Source organism: Pelmatolapia mariae, linkage group LG12 (assembly GCF_036321145.2).
Source record: "Pelmatolapia mariae isolate MD_Pm_ZW linkage group LG12, Pm_UMD_F_2, whole genome shotgun sequence".
NCBI lineage: Eukaryota > Metazoa > Chordata > Actinopteri > Cichliformes > Cichlidae > Pelmatolapia > Pelmatolapia mariae.
This window is the reverse complement of record NC_086237.1, coordinates 19,034,595-19,057,792: the sequence shown is the minus strand read 5'-3', so window position 1 is coordinate 19,057,792 and position 23,198 is coordinate 19,034,595. Positions and strand designations below refer to the sequence as shown.

The 23,198-nt window shown below is 40.5% G+C and overlaps 1 protein-coding gene across 4 annotated transcripts in view; it reads right to left on the bottom strand.

Moving 5' to 3' along the window:
* The window catches only part of adgrv1 (adhesion G protein-coupled receptor V1), a 112,230-nt gene that overhangs the window by 14,520 nt on the left and 74,512 nt on the right, over positions 1-23,198 (bottom strand). For all 4 annotated transcript variants that reach the window (XM_063488944.1, XM_063488947.1, XM_063488945.1 and 1 more), the window contains 3 exons: positions 17,186-17,302; positions 10,630-10,808; positions 5,578-5,735 (listed from right to left, as the gene is read on the bottom strand). In XM_063488944.1, coding sequence (XP_063345014.1) covers positions 5,578-5,735; positions 10,630-10,808; positions 17,186-17,302 — 454 coding nt within the window. The remainder of the gene's footprint in view (positions 1-5,577; positions 5,736-10,629; positions 10,809-17,185; positions 17,303-23,198) is intronic.

Sequence of the window (23,198 nt, the reverse complement as noted above, 5' to 3'; positions counted from 1 at the left end):
GTTATCATTTCTGTTTAGATTCTCTAGTTTCTTGATATGAAACTATATATGTTGTGGTGTAATACTCATTCTTCCAAAGCAAGGTCTGGTAAAAGAGGAGGAAGGGGATATGATTCAGGAGCTGTCTAATGAACCACATTTTACAACCCTAATACAACACTGATGCAGCGTTTCTGCTCCAACAGTTCTCTGACTTCCTGTGGTTTGCATGTGGATTTACGTGGACTCAGATTAGAGACTCAAGCAACAGCAAGGAGACATATAAGGGAGGGTAAAAAGCCACACTCTCATACTTGAGTATGCCAATAAGCACGCACGCACACAGGCTATCAGAGCTGTACTCTCTATCCAGGGCTTCATCCATTCAGCATTTGTGATGCCACTAATGCATTTAGGTGCCTAAGAAGGGCTGAAAATGATCTAAGAGACAGTGTGCACAATTCTTTTCTTTGTGCAAACAGGCAGCTGGTGTGTCAACATCTTCAGGCACATCAGATGTACTTTATATTTTAAGGGTGCAAAATAGATAGTCAAAATGGAGAAACATACGAATACTCGTCCTCATACGGAGGTCGAACATCACACATTCACCAAAGGGGGAACTATAGCTTCTGATATTTTATTTTAAACTGAACCAAACAAAAAACAACCCCCAAGTTCTGAGAGTCCCACTTTGACAAACCCTGTAACAACTGTACATTGACACAAAGTGTACTGATCTCACCAATACGACTAAAAAGTGCATATTTTTAAAGGTCTTCTTAGCATTTACTGCTTTTAGACTATAGCAGCTAGTCAACCTGCAGCCCACTAAGAGGAATACATCCTGTCACCTCAGACTTCAGGATGTGACAATTCAAGAGAAAAAAAAACACTGAAGTAGGGACAGACTTAAGATAATTAAGTAAGTATCCAGGGGTCCTTACAAAGCAGAGAACATTTTACAAAGGGAGTGCACTTCATTATTACTTGCACAAATAATTCTCTTAACCTGCTTGTTCTTGCTGTACAAAAATGGGAGGATATCTGTTAGCCTGCTAACCAACACAAGTGCAATGCACTAGTCAAATTTGGATGCTGTCAAAAGAATATTCAAAACATATCCACATTACCAGCACCACACCCATCCTGGCTGCTAAGTATGTTGCAAATGTGGGACCTCAAATAAATACACTAGGAGTGCTACCACCATGAAATTAAGAGTATTGCACCATAGTGATGAGTTTTGCTTTGTTCAGGCAAATACTAGCCTGACTCCTATTAATACTAGCTAATATGCTAAGATAAATGTCTTGAAGTAATTAAAACAGTGGAGGGATTAAAGCAGGGTGTGACAAGTGAGTACTGAGAAACTTAAGCCTGTAGTCAAATCATCAGCAGCTTGCAGTTGGCAAACAATACCGATTTACAGATATACAGATATATACAGATTTTTAGCTAAAATATGGCTATAACACATAAAGTACAGGGTTATTCAGTAAAGTCAAAGTCAGATTTATTCATATACCACATTTAAAAAAAACAACTGTTGACCAAAGTGCTGTACATTTAAAATAATCAAAGGAGATAAAAACACTGTCACTGTCACTGTCAACACATAGGAAGACATGACAAAATTTAAGAAAAGAAGCATAAAATGAGAAGATCTGAGTCAGAAAAAAGACAAATAAAAGTAGTACAAACTCATTCTGATTTAAAAGCAAAGGAATAAAGTGGGTTAACAAAAACAATGGGTTTTTAAACTGTCTAATGTTGGGGAGGTCCTGATGTGAGGGGGCAGTTTGTTTCACAGTTTAGGAGCAGTCACAGCAAAGGCCCGATCTCCTCTGTGCTTCAATCTGGACTTTAGGACAGCTAGGAGCATTTGATCCGCAGACCTCAATGATCTTGGAGGAGTGTACCAGTTCAAAAGATCAGAAAGGTATGAGGGTGCTAACCTGTGCAATGCCTTAAAAACGAATAATGAAATCTTAAAATCAATTTGAAAACTGACTGGAAGCCAGTGTAAGGATGCTAGTATGGGAGATATGTGGTCTCGCTTGCTCTGCCAGTTAGTAATCGTGCTGCAGTCGGCTAACTGATGACAGACTGACGTCTGAGTAAACACTCAGGTGTCAACAAAAATCGAGGCGAGATGAAATGAAGGCACGGCTAGCTCTCTCAAAGTCTCTGAAACAGAAGAATGGCTTCACTTTTGCAAGTAGCCGGAGATGAAAGAAACTGGTTTTGATTACAGTACTGATCTGTTTATGAAACATTAGATTAATAACTAACTCCACATTGCATTTTCAAAGAATGTAAAAGACATTTTCATTAGGCTCACAATACCTTTGATGCTGTGTATGTGTGTGTGTGTGTGTGTGTGTGTGTGTGTGTGTGTGTGTGTGTGTGTGTGTGTGTGTGTGTCTTGAAGTGAAAAGTGCAGGGTCACAGAAGATAAACATAATAAATTTTACAGCTACATGAGGCGTAAAAGCTGTTTTTACGATGATCTGAAGGGAACATCAGATTCAAAATTACACTGTTGAGTCACTCTCCTTACAGTCTGCATGAAAGGTGTTATGTAGGACAGAGTGTACAGTTCTCTTCACAAGTAGGATGGAAACACAGGACACGGGCCCAGGTTTGCACAAAAACCCCTCACTTAGGTGCCACATCCACCACACTGTCATTTCCACCCTGCTCTAACTTCTGCTCCTTATCACACAGTATTTTTATTTATTTAGCTCTATCATACTTTTTTAGTGCTTTCTTCGCTGTCGGCCTTGGTCACGGCCTCTGATGCATTATTATTTCACACTTCATCTCGGTTTGCCTTATGTGGACAAACTGTCTACAAACACGTGTAGGTTAAATAACAACTTTTTTCTATCTTCCGTCTATCAATTTCTATCATCTATCTTTCCCATTTCTTTCTTTCTCTCTCTCTCTGGCTTTAGTGTGTCTTGCACATCTGTCTCCATCTCCTCCCTCCCTGGTTAGACTTTTTCCAACCATGTAAGCACATTCCTGTCTGTGGACAGGGCAGAGCTCCCACAGTAAGAACAGGTTCCCAGAGCCGAGTTGAGACTAACTGCAAAATGCTGACTGACTGTTTGGCTTTGTACCACTAAGTAGAAGCAAAGAGCCTGTGTGGCTGTGCGTGTGTGTGTGTGTGTGTTCATATTATGTATAAGCAGACATGAATTCATATGCAATCCTCTGCAAAAGCTTTGTGTTTCAGTGAAGCTCGATGATGTCATGGCTATCTTTCTTTCTGTACAACAAACACACGCTGCTTTCCTCCACAGGCAAGCAGACAGGCTCAAGTTCAAATTTGACCAGAGCAGCGTTCTTGGTGTGAGAAGACAAACTGAGAAGTGAGCATGCACAGAAGGAAAACAACCAGAAAGAAACTCGAGATCGTGCTGACATTAAGGTCACAGAGAAGTCACCAGCTGTAATAACAACAAGCAGGAGTAAGCATGTGTTGAGTGCATCTAGTTACAGCTAGGAGTAACGACCAAAGGAAAAAAATAATACTAAAAACAAGACGATAAAAACAATCAGCTGTTAAAGTACAATGTCTAAATAAGGATGTGCATTTCAAGGCCATTACTAATGAAGATATAACAAATATAAGCACGTGTCTAGCATACAAATAAAGCAGCAACACAGACTCAAACACACAAAGTAAATAAAACAATATTAAGTAATTAAACATTATCCATCATTTATTTGTGTTTCCACGCTGCTGACCAATCAATGCTAAAAGTGGAGCCAGGGAACATTAAGTGCCATAAAACTGGAACAATAATAGTTATTCATTCAACCTAAAGTCTGGTCACTTGCGCAACACAAGAACATAAAGTCTTTCTAACACAAGATAAGGGTTCACTGTTGTGCTTCTGATATGCACTGTTGTACCTTTAGTTCGTTTATTATTATTCGCTGCCCTGCATTGGCAGAACTCCAGACTTTCTCAAATCTGTTGATTGGGAGGAACATAAATGAAAGCCCACCGACGCACTTCCTTGATTTCACTGACGTCAGAAGTTCTGCTATATTTCACACAACCCTGTGAATTTTACATGTGCGGTTCTCATAATCTTGCATGCACGCGCGCAGGCACGCAGGCACACAAACACACAGACAGACACAGATTAGCTGTTAGCTTATCTCATCAGTTGTTGCTTCACTAAGGAATTTGAAAACATGCACATGGCGTTCATTGTCAAAATAGCATCAGCAGTCCAGCAGGTTCTGCACGAATCTCAGCTGGCTGGGAAAGTCAAGGTTGAGTTTACTCTAAGTGCTTAATATGAATAGTTATTATTTGGATTACTGCAGAAGCACACACAGAGCCTGCAAGCAGTGGACAAATAATAGGGATAATTATTGATTGTCATGATTGTCATGCTGCTGCATAGTGCAGGGTTCAGTTCCTGTTGTTTTAAGTCAACTCATACAACCTTTAAGTAATTCCAGGAAATGAGCAGAAGGATAGCCTGTGTTTACAGCAATAAATATATTCTCCCATAATTGTTTTATTCTTCTTTGGACTTTAGACATGACAACAGTGGATGACACTGCAAACACTGCACAATGTGCACTAAAGTGTGTTTGTGTGCATGTTATGTTTATATGTGCATGTAGATATGTACAATTGTGTATGTATGTATATTATAGGTCAAAAGTTTAGGCTATTGTGAATCATCACACATTACAGTATCATATTTCAAACATAAATGTTTGTCCGATTTACTCTATTTTCTTTCGCTTTCCTCACAAAAAACTGCTCATGTGAAGTACAAATCCTACAGGCTGGCCTTTTGCCTCAGCCTGGTTTGTGAATGAGAAAGTACTGTTCCTTTTTGAATAATGCACACATACCTGCAACTCAGTAAAGCATCTACACTGCCTCAACACTCCTGCACAGTGTACAGGGCAAGCTGCTTGCCGGCTTTGTCACCGGAGAGCCTTGACTGAGCAAAACAAGCTAAAGCCTGCTGATTCCCACTGATGGCCATTGATTGCAGCCCCGATGATCAGCAAGTAAAGTGGTTTGGCTGGATCTTCATGTGTGGCCAAAGGGACTAACTGCACTGTATAAACAGAGCTGATTCATGCGGGTCATAAATCCATGATGGATGTGTGTGTGCAAACAAGAATTCAGAATAATCTACAAGTTGGAAATGTACAAGTTTGCATGCGTATTACTACACTGTACTGATGGGTGTTTTTGTGTGTGTTAGATAACTGAAAGTTTGCACTTTCTGCAAAAGCCCTGAATCAGTTTTTGTCTCCAGCAGACAGAGACAACAGCAGGGAGAGACAGCAAACTGGAAAATAGGGGATGAAAACTTCTGCCCAAAATAAGGGTATGTTGTTTGTAGTTTTGTTCCAGAGCGACATCCTAGTGGTGTTTGTACATGTCCACGAAAGAAAGAAATTGGGTGTGACTGAGTGTAAATGCAGATGTAACTCTCATGATCTCTTTGTGGTAAAAGCAAGTGGTAAAATAATCAAATCTCTGCTTATGCATACATTAATATATTTGTGTGTGTTTGTGTGCGTAGTCACATATTTGATTTCTACCTGTGCTGTTAGTCCGTCCGCGGTAAATGTCATCGTAGGCCTTCCACTGCTCAGTAACTTGGTAGACGTGGATGAATACAACCACCACAGCAACAAGACAGATGAGAGGCACCAGCACTGCCGTGCACAGAGCTACATAGATGTTTGGGATAAAGCACCTAGAAGATAAGAAAAATAAGATGAAAGAGATGAAAGACAGACTTACAAAACTTGTGATAAGCCATCTTGCAACTAGGAAAAAATCTGTAGTTGTCTGATGATTGCACTGAATTATTTTTACATTCTGTAAACAACTTCAAGTACTTGCAGCAACAAGCAGGTTCCCCAGAGGTTGAACATGCAACACTCTCAACCTATGAGCTGTTTCTTTTGACTGCAAGGTGACTGCACGGGTTATCTGGTGGGAGGCAACTTATCTGCAAACAGTCAGGGTCCAAATCACACCAACTGCAATTACTCTCAGACAGATTAGTGAAGGTTTGCAAATAACTGCTGTCTAATTTATAAAAGCAGACAGACTGGCGACATGTTGCAATTAACCTGAGTCAGTCTTTTCTAAGTACAACTTCTCTGCAACACATCTCTTTGGAGTGGGGGACTTGACATAGCTGGTTACCATCTGGTTGTATTGTAGTTATAGTCCTGTATAAGAGCAAAATGTTTCTCGTTTTGCAGTTAAATCATCATTTTGCAGCAACTATGTCACTATTTGTTATTTCTGTTTCTGTTGTGAGGTTCTGACTAGACTCTGAATATAAGCAGTTAATAAATATTTCTGTTTAATCTGAAATTCTGTGTTCATAGGTGGCAACAGATGCACATTTGTTTGCTTTTTTGTTTCTTATTTATAACAGTTCAGTGCTGTATTATGAAAAAGATTGCATTAAATTGCCAGCTTGACCCCATTCAGTTGCAAATTGCTGGCACACTGACTCTGTCATTCTGTCATTCAGTCTTCTTGCCATTTTATTCCCATTTTGACTCAGCAAAGTTGCTTTGAAGACAAAAATTGACTTCAAGTGGTTACTGACCTGGTCCGCATCTTTAAAGCAACTACTTCAAAGGTAAGACTGAGTGAGATTGCAAGTTCATTGCACACGGCTGCAATAATTTTGGCTGCTATTTCCAAACAGTGTTCCTTTGTGTCACCATAGCATAAAGAACACATCTATCTCACAGATAACTTCTGGAAAAACTGAACATATTAAACTGCTCTATATTTAATTTAATTTAATCATAACGCAACTCTTCTTTATACTTTGTTGCTTTGTGACACATCGGACACAACCACCGATAAATCCATCGGCAATTATAAGAATATATATCCATAGGGGTCATGTGATTTCCACTGTTCATCCTGTATAACAGGTAAAGAAGAACTTTCTTTGGAGAATTAGTAATACAATTTTTTTTTTAAATGTCAATAAAAAGTTGGTATTGTCAGTATTATTGTAAGTTATTTATTCACCAGGATATAGTTATGTATATTACTTCGTTAGAGTTATCCGATACTATGTCTTGCACTTTCCTTCTGTATATTACTGTACACTATTCTTATTGTATATATTGTATATCTTATATCTTATTCATCTGTTCCTCTGTCTCTCCTGCTGCTTTGAGCATGTACATGACAAAAGAATTTCCCTCGGGATAAATAAAGTTGTTCTTATTCTTATTATTCTTATTCTTATTATACAGTCTATCTCTATGCTGTTTTCCCGGTGAACCTCTTGAACTACCGTCTCAGGATCTTTCAGGCATGTTTATCTTTATTAAAGAAAACTGCGATTTTCCTCTGGGAAAATCAACATCCTTGATATTTGTTGCCAAACAACTAGAAAAACACTGATGTGACCTCAACCTTTTCACAAAACATATTCACGCTCTGGTTTGGTGGGAGCATCAAATCAGACAGGACTTCCGCATGTTTAAGTGATTACAGAAAAATAATTGGACCTATGCTAGTCACAACATAAGATGAGCTATGCCAAATAAAGCGCTGGATCACCCTGTCACAAAAAGACAGCCAGGCCCCTAGTCTAAATACAGTGGAAAATGGACAGCTGTACTGTTGGGGCCTTGTTAGGGGGATGACCTCTAACTATAGTGAAAGTCTCACAAGGCTGGGAAATCCCAGGGATTCCTGAATTGAATGAAAAAAACATTACCCAGGGGTCTAACTCACACATTTCTTGGCTTGAGGGAAAAGAAAGAAAGTGAATCATGCCTTTTATGGAGGGTTTTCATCCAAACGCTGCTGGGATTTTCTTTTAAATGTATACCACAGTAAGATCCTATGTTACCACTCTATGATAACAGTTTTACTTAAATCATGTGATCACAAGACCCAAAGTTTCGACGATGAAACTTGAGACTATAAAAGGGTCAAAATATTCATGAGTGTAATCAGTCTCAAACAAGACTCATTTAAAACAAAATTTAATGCTTTTGCTGAGCAGTTGTCCATGGGTGGTGAGAGAGGATTCAATGTTAAATTTGGCTTTTTGTTTTCTTCCTTTTAATCTAAAGATGCACCACATATGTCCCACAATGAAGATTAAAAAAACCACAGTGACATTACATTCACTCACTGCCTCATAATGTGATAACCATTAGAAGAGGGAATCCCTTAATATGCTCAATGCACATAGCTGGGGTTAAGTATAAACTGGTCTATATGAAAGATACAGTGGCTTGCAAAAGTATTCGGCCCCCTTGAACGTTTCCACATTTTGTCACATTACAGCCACAAACATGAATCAATTTTATTGGAATTCCACGTGAAAGACCAATACAAAGTGGTGTACACGTGAGAAGTGGAACGAAAATCATACATGATTCCAAACATTTTTTACAAATAAATAACTGCAAAGTGGGGTGTGCGTAATTATTCAGCCCCCTGAGTCAATACTTTGTAGAACCACCTTTTGCTGCAATTACAGCTGCCAGTCTTTTAGGGTATGTCTCTACCAGCTTTGCACATCTACAGACTGAAATCCTTTCCCATTCTTCTTTGCAAAACAGCTCCAGCTCAGTCAGATTAGATGGACAGCGTTTGTGAACAGCAGTTTCAGGACAACTATTAGTCGTGCACTGCACAAAGTTGGCCTTTATGGAAGAGCGGCAAGAAGAAAGCCATTGTTAACAGAAAACCATAAGAAGTCCCGTTTTCAGTTTGCCACAAGCCATGTGGGGGACACAGCAAACATGTGGAAGAAGGTGCTCTGGTCAGATGAGACCAAAATGGAACTTTTTGGCCAGAATGCAAAACGCTATGTGTGGCGGAAAACTAACACTGCACATCACTCTGAACACACCATCCCCACTGTCAAATATGGTGGTGGCAGCATCATGCTCTGGGGGTGCTTCTCTTCAGCAGGGACAGGGAAGCTGGTCAGAGTTGATGGGAAGATGAATGTGAGCCAAATACAGGGCAATCTTGGAAGAAAACCTCTTGGAGTCTGCAAAAGACGTGAGACTGGGGCGGAGGTTCACCTTCCAGCAGGACAACGACCCTAAACATAAAGCCAGGGCAACAATGGAATGGTTTAAAACAAAACATATCCATGTGTTAGAATGGCCCAGTCAAAGTCCAGATCTAAATCCAATCGAGAATCTGTGGCAAGATCTGAAAACTGCTGTTCACAAACGCTGTCCATCTAATCTGACTGAGCTGGAGCTGTTTTGCAAAGAAGAATGGGGAAGAATTTCAGTCGCTAGATGTGCAAAGCTGGTAGAGACATACCCTAAAAGACTGGCAGCTGTAATTGCAGCAAAAGGTGGTTCTACAAAGTATTGACTCAGGGGGCTGAATAATTACCCACACCCCACTTTTCAGGTATTTATTTGTAAAAAATGTTTGGAATCATGTATGATTTTCGTTCCACTTCTCAAGTGTACACCACTTTGTGTTGGTCTTTCACGTGGAATTGCAATAAAATTGATTCATGTTTGTGGCTGTAATGTGACAAAATGTGGAAAAGTTCAAGGGGGCCAAATACTTTTGCAAGCCACTGTATGTCCCAGCACAACGGTCACGATAGAGGCATGGAAATGGTAATGCAGTACTTTACACCGTTCTACACTTATTTATCCATAAATCTTCATATCTCTCTACTACAGCGTAAGTATAGTAGTGAAAAGCAAAAAGACAGAGTAAAAAAATGTGCTCCCATAAGCAATTAATATAAGAATGCAGTCTAAAAGATACAAAGTCTATTGACACAAGGTGTGAGCTTAACACTTTTGTATGCAAGCAAGGCGGAACTGAAACAAGTAGAGTGGTGAGAAAACAAGAGACTAGCTGTTAACACCGAAGAGGAGAGAGTGAAGGAGAGAAACAGAGCGAGAGAAGGAAAAGAAGTGAAAAGCTGCCTTATTTCCTCAAAGAGGAAGGTGTGCTCCTGGGAAACTGAATACTCCTCTATGTCCTTAAATCTCTCCTGTATGCACTCACTGTTTCACACTCCCATCCACAGGAAACACCCACAGATACTTGATCCCAAGGATAACAGGCACACCTTAGACCACTGACTTATTATAGATGTGGTTTAGGAGTTTCAGCTTCATACTTCTTTGACTATTATTGAACATTTGTTCACAAATGAAAGAGTGGAAGACGGATGCACATAAGAACACAGGCAACTCACCTGCGTTGGGACCTTTGTACGTGTTTTTTGTACACAGTGATTTCTTCTATTGTTTCTGTGCTTTAGGTAATTTAAGGGAAACAGCTATATAAGGCTCTGTATGGCGTGATTTCTCAAAGACTCCACCTCCGAGACTGAAGTTTTTCAGTGTGGGGAGAGGCATGCAAACAAACATGAGACGTGCATTTATTCAGTCATTTGATTGGGCAGGCTCACTGACTCTGTTTGCTCTACCTAGTCTGAAGTGGAATTTCCCTAAGCTTAAAAAAGAAACTGAAATCACTGTAAATGACTCATACCAGTTTAACAAATACTCTCCTAAGTGTACTTACAATTCACTGGATACATGCCATCAGTTCAAAAAGACCACTTGTGTGTGTATTTACATGTGTTGCTAACTCACACATCGCCTTGCACCAGTCCATATACTTCATGTATGGTCCATCCAAAGCCACCAAGTAACACGATGACCAGGACGATGATGACCAAAGCAGGAAGTCCCCACCCCAGGAGGAAGTAGAGCAGGTATCGGCGTTCTGTGTGCTCGTCATTCATCACGAGCACTTGCCAGAAGTTCACCGCCTGAGAAAACAGTTTGAGAAAACAACTTATTCACAGGGATATAAAAATAAAAAAGTAACTTTTACAGACTATGAAATGTATCTTAAACTTATCGCAGCACAATAAATAAAAGGGGGAGAAAAGGCTCAACATCTTCCCCTTTGATGATTTTTAAACCTTCCTCGGTTGTGTGCACATTTGGTCTTTATAGTCAGTAAAACACAAAAACACACAAGTATATCCATCTGCATATCACACCCAAAAATATCTATGTTTGCTTAGTTATCTAGAAGGCTTTCATAGTCGCATCTATCTGGTTTACTAAGCCATCCACTGTTGCATAACCGGCTTATGTGAACACCTGTTGACAGCAAGCAGACAATGTCTTATCCTCATGTGAAGCACACTAACACTTCATTTTCTCTTTCACATTTCGCTCATATATGGTGTGTTACGAACTGTTTTACAAGGTTTTTGCCATCTAACATACATAAAAAACAAAAGTCTATAAAGTATTACATTTGAACATGAAAAAAAGGAAATGCTATTAAAATTTATGCAACAGGTCAACAGCTGTAATGAATAACAGCTGATAATGTCTATCTGTTTGCAAGCACTCAAGCAGGACATTTGCACAGAGGAAGATGTGATGCAACTAATGACACAAGGTCAAATGATGTTGACCTCTCCCTATGATTACTCTGCTCAACCTCTACCGTAACAATATTGTATAATCACTGACCCAAAATGACCTTGCTTCATAACCACACCAACATGAACACAAACCCACAGACACAGATGCAGCAGATGCAGCAAACAAGACTGTAGGGTTCCCGTTGTGTAACAGCTCGACTCCCCTGAGATAATACAATGATGTCAGTCAGATTCAAGAAGTGTTATTCACTGGCTGTGAGAAAACTGCAGTCATTGTGGTACAGTAAAGGGATTATGGGCAACTTTGTGCTGAGCTGTTGTTTTGCAGTGGCTATATCACTCATGGAGCCACAATAATAGGTTGGCTCAATCTCACCGCAGAAAAAATGCAGTATTTTTTAAATATTTACTTCCAGTTATGTTTGATTGTGCAGATCATGTTGGGACTACTTCACCAAGCTTTGCGATATGAGCTATATTTAGTTTTCGCAGTGCAAATAAAGCCAAACCACTAGTTACCACTGAAGGTAAATACCAGTTGTAAATTGGGTTAAATAAGTCAAATGAACCATTGGTGTTGTATTAAAAGTCCCAAATGACTGGATGACTAATTGGCGAGGAAACAGGACAGGCATTATCACATAAAGATATTATTTAGCAAGCTAGAAATGTGTCATCCTGGCTGGCTGTTGGCTTCACTAGCTAGCTCAGGAAAAATCCCAGAAATCCTAATCCTGATGCCTTTAAGACTTTGTACACTTATTTAATAATGTGCAGATTTTTAGTAAGCTGATGTTAACTGCAAACCTCTGCATTCAACACATAGCTGCTCTGGACAGTGACCACATTATTGTGTGTTTTCTGGCTTTATGCCAGTGCATATTCCCCTGATCAGGTTTTGGACATGCCCGTTCTCACTACTCTCAATTACACACACTCACACTGCTGTTATTGATTCAGGTCTTTGTCATGCCCTGAGATGGGCTGCTGGCGCCCACTCATATCAGCCACTTATCTGAAAGCAGCTACCTGATATGAGGGAAACTTGAGTGGTGAGACATCACTGGGGTCAATACAGAGATGTTGGTGAGGATGGAAGGGTCTCAGTTCCCCGCATCAGTGAAAGCCAAGGTGGCGGTAATATTTTTCTTGTCAGCTACATTCACAGTTAGAGTTGACATTTATGAAATAACAAGATATTTTTTGAAGGGGTGTTAAAGAACAATGCCATGGTCTTGGCCTTTACGTTGTATTACTTTTCCTTCCTCTCTTCCTTTTGTCCTGCTTTGTTTGCCCGTCTTTTTTGAAATTGTGCTTCTAATGAATAACACTTCCTTACCTTTGTAACATACCTGCCTTTTCTATCACACATTCTGACTCTCTATTTAAATTCAACCTTAACGAACAGGGCATGTTATGAAAAAAACAAATCTGTGAGTGAGTATATAAATAAAACAACAAAAGCCTAAGTGTTTTTTCTTCATGCTTCATTAATCCTCCTGTTTGAATTCTTTACAGGGTGAATCACTGTTTGTGTCCTTCACTAGATCCAGTCAGCTGTTACCCTACTAACTACTACCATGTGTGTCTAAAACCAGCTTGCACGTCACAACCAATTTTATTTGAGCTCCAGATCTGCCCATCCAAATTCTAACACCGCTTAAGCCACATGAAAGCCTTCGGCCTGAGACTTTATCCCTTAAAATCTCCCAGAAGTCATAGTAAACAATCAGATATGAGAAAAAGCCCACTGCGTCCAACACGTACGCCGCTGCATGGTTCCAGTATTACCCTGCTGTGGTCAGCTTATTCCACAGCTAATCTTATAATACTTTACCAATAACATTATTACATGTTATGTTCTCTGTGTAAACACTGGTTATGTTCACGTACACATGTCACATGTTATAAAAGGTTGAAGACTGATGAGAACAAGGCAAATGTTATGCAAGAGAAGGACAACAGGTGGGAAAAGATGGGTAGATGGGGAAACTTTTACAGATGTTACCTATTGGTAACATGTGTCTTATGTGACGGTTTTTGTTACTGTGAATTCAGTTTGACTCATAATAGCATAAATTGTGATTCATGATGGTGATAAATCCCATTTCCCTTCTTAAAAAAACAAAAAATGACAACAACTGAGCCTGAGTCTTCAGCACACTCGTTATAGCGAGGACTGTCATCAAGTGGATTTAAGATTGTTTGGAAGAATTACACAACAAATACATATGTATGGCACAAACAAATAATATAGATAAAATTATTGTCTAATGTCTGTCAAATCTATTTAATCAGGTTATATTTCAAAAATTACAAATAAATAAACAAACATCCAAGGATTTCCTATATTACGCAACTACCTTTGTTTCTTTGCAGTTCAGGACTCGTTAGGAGGAGGATTACTTAGGAAAAGGGTTTATCACTGCAGCAGCAGCACTAAAGCTGCTGATGAAACCTCTCCCTGCATTCCTTTGCTATTGCAGCAGGTCATAAGTCATCAATAAACTTAAATTACAATTACAGTAGGTTAAGTTTTAATGCTGCAGGTTTCATACACCTTTCTATGCTTTGGCACAGATGTATGTTTACAGTCTTCATGTTCCTAAAAATCCTGGGTGGCTTTGGTGTTGACCAATATAATGCAAAGAAAGAAAAAAGAGAATAAGAAGGTCTTGTTAAGATGGAGCTGTTTAGGGTCCAGATGGGGTAAGGTATTATAAGGTGATCCTGGGCAAAGGGCATGCCAGTGCAGTGTACTGGTAACTTTATGACTGCCCCAGTAGATGTGGTAAAACAATCAGATTTCACTGCCTGTTCCACATAAACCAAATGCCATATGTATGAAATAAAAAGAAAGAATAGGAACCTTGGCAATGCCAAATTATGAGATAAAATAAGCAGGAGGAAGGTGGAGAATCATATTTAAACAGACAGCACAGAAGTCCCAAAGCACCTAAGCTCGGTCATTCTCAACCACAATTGGTTGCATGTCCCATTTTGACCTCGGCACTTCCAGGCAGTACTCGTGGCACAGATGTTTCTATATGCTATACCGGCAACTTGGTTATGGCATCCCATGCATACCCTGCCTGCTAGCATCTTTCACACTGCTGTTATGTGCTGGATTGCCTCAGGGGCATCTTTTTACAGCCTGCATCTGGGGTCTTGCTTGGTGTGGTAGATCCCAACTTCTATTTATGTTGTGCTCCGAGCTTGTTCCTGTGCTGCGATGATTAGTGCTTCTGTGCTGTCTTTCAGTCCAGCTTTGTCCAGCCACTGGTAGGATCTCTGGATCCAGCCACTTCTCCTTCTTCTATCTGCTGGTACATACTGTGCAGGGGCCTGTCCTTCCATGATGGTTATTCTCCTTCTCCACTTCTTTCTTTTGTTTCTACTGCCTGAGGTATTCACTAAGCACATGGTCTGTTGTGGACATTTTCCTGATGTACTTGTGGACGTTTGTTGTCTCATCTTGGACTGTGGTTCTGACACTGACTAGTCCTGGGCCTTCTTCCTTTTGCTTAGCGTAAAGTCTCACAGTGCAGGATCTGGGGTGAAACCCACCATATGTGGTCAGGAGCCTCCTTGTCTTCATGTCAGTGGCTTCTATTGCCTCCTTTGGCCAGTTTATTGTCCCAGCAGGGTATCTGATCATGGGCAGGGCATAGGTGTTGTTCTTCCCATTCAGCGGACTCCTCAGGACTCGCCTTACCCTCTGCAGGTACTTGGTGGTTACAGCTTTCTTAGGCGCCTCTTCGTGGTTCCCATTTGCCTGTGGGATTCCCAGGTACTTGTAGCTGTCCTCAGTGTCTGCAATGTTGCCTTCTGGTAGTGAGATCCCCTCAGTTCTGAGTATGTTCCATCTCCTTGTTACCATCTGCCTACACTCCAGTCCAAATGACATTCACATTCACATGTTATTACTATAGATCCTAGTGTTGTGGATCAGTGAATCGATGTGTCGTTCACTATTGGCATACAGCTTGATGTTATCCATGGCGCCTGATGATTGTTCTATTCCGTAGTGGGTATCTGTAGCCAATCTTGTCAATGATTGGGGGTTCAGGCTTATGCAGCACTAGTAGACACTTGATGGTGACATGTGCTATAGGCTTGAAGTTGGCCTCTAGTGTTGTTCACCACATCCCCATTGAGTTCCTGATGAAGGCTCCAAATTGTTTTGCCAATCTGGTATTCCTTGCCAATTCCTTTTTGTGCCCAGTTTATGTATTGAGCCATGTGCCACTATGATGTCTGACGTGAGCTTCCACATGGTACTGAGGCAGGTAGTTTGATGGGACTGGTCCTTTCTGGAGATCCTTGGGGATTAGGACTGTTTGGCCTTCGGTTAGCTATTCTGGGTGTCTCTCGTCAATTAGCAGAGTATGCCTTGGTTCTTTGGAGTGGTTTATTCCCCTGGCTTCTGTCTCTCTGGTATACCTCTTCAAGTGAGGTCAGCTGCTCTCGCACCTAACGCTCCTTCAGTCATACTTGGTACCCAGTCTTGGGTGACCTGACGTCCTTTCTCCCCCTTGCCGTAGCACATGTGTTGTACCTCATCAATCTTCAGTTGTAATAGCAGTCGCTTCTTCCAAATGTTGTTTACACAAATGCAAAAGGCAGTTACAGAAAGATACTTTTTTTTCCACTTGTCAGAAATCAAAAGTGTTATATATTTTTTTCTCCTCACATGTATCTAGTAGGGGTGCAACAATACTCGTATCAATATTGAACCGTTCGATACAGTGCTTTCGGTTCGGTACGCATGTGTATCGAACAATACAAAATTTTTAATTTATTTTATCAACTTTTCTTCTGACGATGCTGTCTGTGTTGAGAGCTCAGTGGATCTGCGTTCGACTTATCCGCCTAGGCTGCACTGTCGAGCGCAGATCCACTGAGTGCAGCGCAAGCTAGCGAGACAGAACATGGCAAATTGAACCTCCCCCACCCTCATTCAGATCTGGCGTTTGGAACTATCTTGGTTTTCATGTGAAGCATGACCTTGATGGTAAGCCCGTCATGGACAAAAGTAAAACAGTATGTCGGATGTGCCACGCAATGCTCAGTTACATTGGTGGGAACTACTGCGTTAGCACAGTTTGCTTGTTAACGTGTTGACGCCGTCCAGCCCCACGCACAGGGCGATCCGCGGTAGCTTGTTAATGGAGATTTGCCGTGTTGTGGCGTTAACGTCATTTCAACGAGATTAACGCTGACAGCACTAGTGGGAACACAATGAATATGACTGCACATTTACGCCGACATCATCCTAGTGCAAAGACAAGTGGAAGCAGACAAAAACAACAAGCACGCATGCTACAAACTTTACCCAAGTCATTTAGACAGCCGTTAGCACATGATTCTCCTTATGGGGACCTGATATGTTTAATATGCTGCTGAGAATATACCCCAGAAGAAGCGTATAGTATAGCTTTTATTTTGGAAAGAGCCATTTGTCTGTAATAAACTCTCTTTTCCAAAGATGAGTGATTTCTCGATCAGATAGATTTATTTTTTTATTACTTTGTTGTTTCAGCAACATTAAATTTAAAAACTGTACTTTTGAGTTAAAATATATATTTATAATTTTAATAAATGACAAATTAAAAAGGTATGAACATTTTTTGTATCGAAAAAATATCAAACTGTGACACCAAAGTATCGAACCGAACCAAACCGTGAATTTTGTGTATCGTTGCACCCCTAGTATCTAGTGTTCACTGTGAACCTATCATTACCTGTATGAGCATCCAGAAGAACTGACTGAGATGGAAATAATGAGAGAAAAGCGCCAGAGTAGCACAGCTGTCCTCTAAAAACACTTGGCCACGGAAAGCTGACACCAGGAAACAAATCTGCAGACAAACATGAAAAAAAGAGAAACACACATTTGAAATAGTTTAGTATTGTCTTTAACTCAACTTTTCATCCTTGTGACTATAAAGACAAAGCAACAAGTTTTCATTTCAGCTACTGCATATGCAGATTTTGCACAACACAGTCAGATTTTGCATGCCTGCCAAACTGACACCCACACAGGTTGAGTGCAGTGTCAGCAGTCCACATTGTGCATGAGGCCATTTATTGCCTGTTATATAGTGTATACATTTTTAAAGAAGACTGCAGGACTCTGATACGCACACCTCCCAAAGAGAGATATCCCATCCTGCAGACCTGTTACATCACCTTGCAGCAAGCTCTGAAGGCGGAAGGAAAAGTAAAAGCATCTACAACACTGATAAATATGTTTTGTCATATCGTCCCTTCATCCCACACGCACACAAAGAATGCAAAAATGTGTGGGTGATGCACGTTAAAAAAACAGCTTGTGGAAAGTGTGCATATGTGTGTGTGTGTGAGAGAGAGAGAGCAAGAGAAGGCAAAAGAGACAGCAGCAAAGGAGAGCGAGTTTCATAAGCATGAATGCATTGGGGCTAAAAATGCAATCTATATGATTAGAGGCAGGATTGTGTCGAAAACCCATGAGGGCAGCACAAAATACTGCTGCTCTGTTGTCCATCAGAAAGTTTTATTAACCTCTAGTGCCAAAGCAACCGGGTGATTGTTACATAACCTGCAGCCTGTCGGATCACTGCCAGTGCCATGGACTAGATAGGGGGTGAATGGACGACAGCAGGAGTTGAGAGTTGTGGGAAGAATGATAACTTGGTCTCAAGTGTTGCCTACATTTTACTCATTATTGTCAACAAACAAGTAGCAAAAACGGCTTTAGGTAATAAGAAAGGTGTCTGCTGAATAAATTTCAATTTTAACTAGCATCTAATCTTTGAGTAATTAGGTCTGACTTTAACAGTCACACTTTTTACAGATCGGATACCAGATACAGATATCTACCTCTCTGAAACACCTCAGTCTATACTGATACTACAATATGCATTATATATAGACTGTGAGCTTTAGTAAGCCAGTAGCACTCTGTGGTTTCATTGATTTTATCACGTCAGTCTGTACAGTTACCGTTTAAGCATGGTGAAACCTGTTTTCCAAACTCATCGACCCACAGCTTATACTTGTTGCCTTTTAGATGACACCACAAATACTGCATGTTTAAATAGGCTGATGTCATGCAGTCACTTCTCGAATGTCTATTCTTTATAGGTTTTCCACTGAAATTTTGGTAGGTCATATTTTCTAACTTTTTGTTAACCTAGGAAATCCCAAAATGTCTATTTCTGGATTTTCCAGCACTTCCCAACCCTGTCTGCATCCTCTTGCTGAGCGAGAGGAAAAGTCAGTCCCTATTTTAAGGAAACTAAGAATCATAAGTCACTTTCTCATTGGTACTCCAAGCCCTGGAGGGTGTGTATGTGGATAGGATGGCATAGGAAGGAAATTCGTGCATGAGCTACCTGGAATCATGCCTGAATCAACAAGCTGTTTGGGTAGCTTATGGGAAAAAACAGGGTTAGGTATTTTTAGCAGAGTTATGCTTATGTCGCCTAAAAGCAAAATGATGGGGGGAAATTACCAAATGCTTAAAATCTGCAAGATATAAAATCATGAGCCAACGTGATGTAGATATACACATTTGCAAACACACCAAGATTATAACCTTGAAAAACAAAGCAGAGTAACAATAAATACAAAACATTCTCTTTAATGTGTACTTCAGTTGATCAGCAGCTGTGATAGCACAGGTAATATTGTTTTCAAATTGAGTGTGTGAATTTGTATGCATCATCATGGCAAAATTGGAATAGATAACTTTTTTTTTTGTAAATAATTTAGCAGGTGTTTACATGTTGAGACATTGGAGCTGTGATTGTGTAGCTAAGATGCTGCTTTCACCATTTGTGTGGACAAATGATGGTTCAAGAGACACCACAGAGGTGATTCGAATATCTGGGAGAAAACTGCAAACATGCAAGATAAAGTCACAAAACTTCACAAGTACGTAGCTGGAATCGAAATAAACAACCTGCTGGGAGATGGGTGTGGCCTGACCATAGGTACTAAGCAAAAAGTGCCAGAGCAAGAAGGGCAAGAGTGACTAGAAAGTATAGTTACCTCATGTAATAACGTGAGGCCCAAGGCCTCACTGGCATCTTGGCTATGTTCATAGAGTTTCATGATTTTTTAGATCAGATTCTGTGTCCGTTTCATGCAATAATACAGCTTTGACCAATGAATCCACACAAGTTTACCATAGCCTTTTGTGAAATAGCTTAATAGTCGCAGGAAGTGAACCTAATGGCAGGCAGTGACAAAATGACAGGTACAGAGAAACAGCTATGTATGGGGGGAAAGGCAAAGGACTGAAATGAACATATGCAGTGCTTTGAACATGTAACTGCCTCTTAGAAATGCACGAGGCTCTGTGTTTGTGTTCTGTTCTTGTTCTCAACAACAGAAGCGAGGTAAAAGCAACCACTCTGAATAAGTTAAAGATTTGATTTGATTAGAACTCGTCTGTTTTTTATCTGCCTTGTCCAACAGGCATTCAGTAGGTAGTAGTATGGACAGATACACACAAGCACATGAAGAGCAGGCTCTCTTTTCTTGCTTTTGTTCTCACTCTATTGTTACCACTCAACAGGGACATAATAATACATCACACTTCATATCATGTGGTTGACAACTAACTTTTATGTAGGGCACTGAATCAAAGTTAGTTAAATCTGTCACGACTTGCTGTGGTTTTGAGTTTCTGAGGTGAGTTTTGATTCAATTTTGAGGCTCATATGTTTGAGTTTTGCTCCTTTTGTATCATCTGTTGTACTGCTGATAAATTTCCTTTATCTTCCTGGTCTGTGTATCTTCATTAAGTAATATTTATTTAATTCCCTTTTGTGTTCTGGTCTCATCTCTGTGTTTTTTGTCCTTCTGTACCACCTGTGTGAAGTTCGTCTCGCCTCCCCTTTCAGTTGTGTCTGTCTTCCTCTTTTATTTTGGTGATTATTGTTCTCCGTGTTTTTGTGTTAGGTTTCACTTCCTTCGGCTCGTTTTCCCGATTAGTATCAACTGTCCTTACACCTGTTTCATCTCCCCTCGTTACCTGTGTATGCGTATCTTGTCTGAGTCTCCCCTTGTCCTTTGTTTCATAATCTCTAGTGCTTGTGTGTTTTCTAGTTCCATGTTTCCCAGGAGATTCTTCGCGTTTGAATTGTCTGCGCCTGCTTAGCCACTGTCTATTTTGTATTTTAGGTGAAGAGTTCAGCATTAAAGCTGCTTTTTGAGTTCATGTTCTTTCTCCCAAGTCCTGCATTTGAATCCACATCTTGCCTCCCACACAGCCGCACCCTGATGCTTACAGTGTTTTAATCATTATGATTACTCCCCTTATTATGTGGCCAAAGAAGTTTTATTAAACTTGATGAGAGGAGTGATCATTTGGGTAGTAGTCACTGTTCAGATGGAAATCTTATAATGGGATTATAGCCAACTGTCAGAATGGTAATGAATCACTGGTTACATTAAACACAAACTATATTTATATTTTTTAATAGGATGCCTCTGTTACAGGGCTCAGTTTGTCATGGATAGCTATAACTAATTAGCTAAAGTTAGCAAAGAAGGTATGAATGTCATTGTTCAGTCCACTCGCAGTGTGACCTACCAATATGGAATAGGTTGGCAGAGTAAGGGGAAGTGACAGGTGTGGACGTGAAGTTTATCAGGTAGTTTATAAGCTACCGCTCTGCTTTTTGTCTCCAGGCTCTTTTTTTCCCTATTGTGTAACACACTGGGAGTCAACCTGTCTAGACCCTCAGGCTATAGACTTATTCACAGCCGACACTGGGAGGTGATACAGGACTCTAAATACAAGTCCTGTCAGTGAAGTCTGTGTTATATGTGTGCTTGCATGTTCTTGTGTCTGATAAAACAGGAATCACCAAAGCTCACACACATCCAGCTGTCCTGGTAATCGGTTGCCCCAGTATACAAAGATACAATTCAGGCATGCAGTTTTTTTCCACAACATAACTGAAAACAAGTAATATGAAAGAAAATTAGACAGAAAATAATACAGAAGCAGCTCTTCATCCACAGACTTTGTCATCAGACCAATGACGTTGAGCTTCAATAACTATTCATTCATCGCTTTGGCTAAATTTCCAAGAAATGTCAGAAAGCTCCCATTTGTTTTGTGGCCTAGAAGCACCCCATTCACTGCTGTTATTGTGCTTTGTTTTGTTCCTACTGTCTTGGGAATAATTTTACTTTCACTGGACAAGATGTAACCACATTTTTGTATTGTATAGGGGGCGATCGTGGCTCATGAGTTGGCAGTTCATCTTGTAATCAGAAGGTTGCCGGTTCGAGCCCCGGCTCCGACAGTCTCGGTCGTTGTGTCCTTGGGCAAGACACTTCACCCGTTGCCTACTGGTGGTGGTCAGAGGGCCCGGTGGCGCCAGTGTCCGGCAGCCTCGCCTCTGTCAGTGCGCCCCAGGGCAGCTGTGGCGCACTTTACACATTGGTGTAAAGCGCTTTGGGGTCCTTAGGGACTAAGTAAAACGCTATACAAATACAGGCCATTTACCATATTGTAACAAACTGGCATAAAAAAATAACTAAATGCCCTTTTTCATGAACTTTTCCTGGCAGTCTAAATGATACCGACAGCAACATCGTCAAGATAATGACAAAAGAACACATAATATACAGTGCAAAATGCCACCAAAAACACATATTTACTTGTTAACACGACAAAGGAGAAATCCTACAACATCAAACTGCACAGAGGCAAAATATTTAGGTGTTGTTGGCTGCAGCTCTAATACTCGCAGTGAGTGTGCAGCTGATCGATCGCCCTGTATGCTGAGCTAAGTGTACTAGGATGGCTAAAAATAGAATCTGCCATATGCATTACATCACTGATGGAGTGGGGTCTAAGCTGTCTGCCAGAGTATCCATCTCATACTGTGTCCCGAAACACTTAACCTCTGCGTTCCCCTGCTCCTCCACCTCCAGCTTTCCTCATCACATCTTTTTTTTTCCTTCTTCCCCCTTCTCCCACCCCATCTGCTGCTCCACCCTTCATCTCATCTCCCCCTCCTCTTCTCTCGCCTCCCTTCTCCTTCACCACCCCCTACTCTCTAACAGCTACCGGTCTGATCTAGCTGGCTCCAGCATCAGCCTGCACCCTGGGTGTTTCCTCTTATGCCTTTGTTCAGAAAGAGCTTAAAAAAAACAAAAGGGGAAAAGAAATATATAACGTTACCACTTCACTCTCATTTCCGTCATAATTTTCTCACTTACCGTGGACCAGTTTTATTTCTCTAATCGCAATCATTCATACCTCCTCATCTCACAAACACCTCAGAAACACCTTTCTAGAATATGCAGAATTGCATCAGAGTCTTTGCATGCTGCAGCCCCTCAATTCATGCACATGTGTTCTTTTAATGTGCTTATACATATAGTGCAGCCAGTTGCAAGAAACAGGTGACACAAAAGTGGCTGAGAGGTGGGTTAGTGGGCCAGTGTGTGTTGCAAAGAAGAAGAAGCAATTGAGCATTTGCTGACATGACACAGATTTATCAAAATACTGAAAATGATTCCTCCTACTGTCACATTTTCAGAGTAGCACTCTTGCTTTTTTTAAAAAAAAAAGAAACTATTTAAGTATTTTTGCAACTTAAAGCGTCTGTATGCAACTCACAAAATCACATATGCTCCCAACATATCTGATAATGATCAGCTATTTCAAGTGTGTTCGTGGCATGTCCAGTTGCTTAAGGTCTGAGGGAAAATTAAAGTTCACAGGTGTTTTGGGTTGAATCTTTGGTT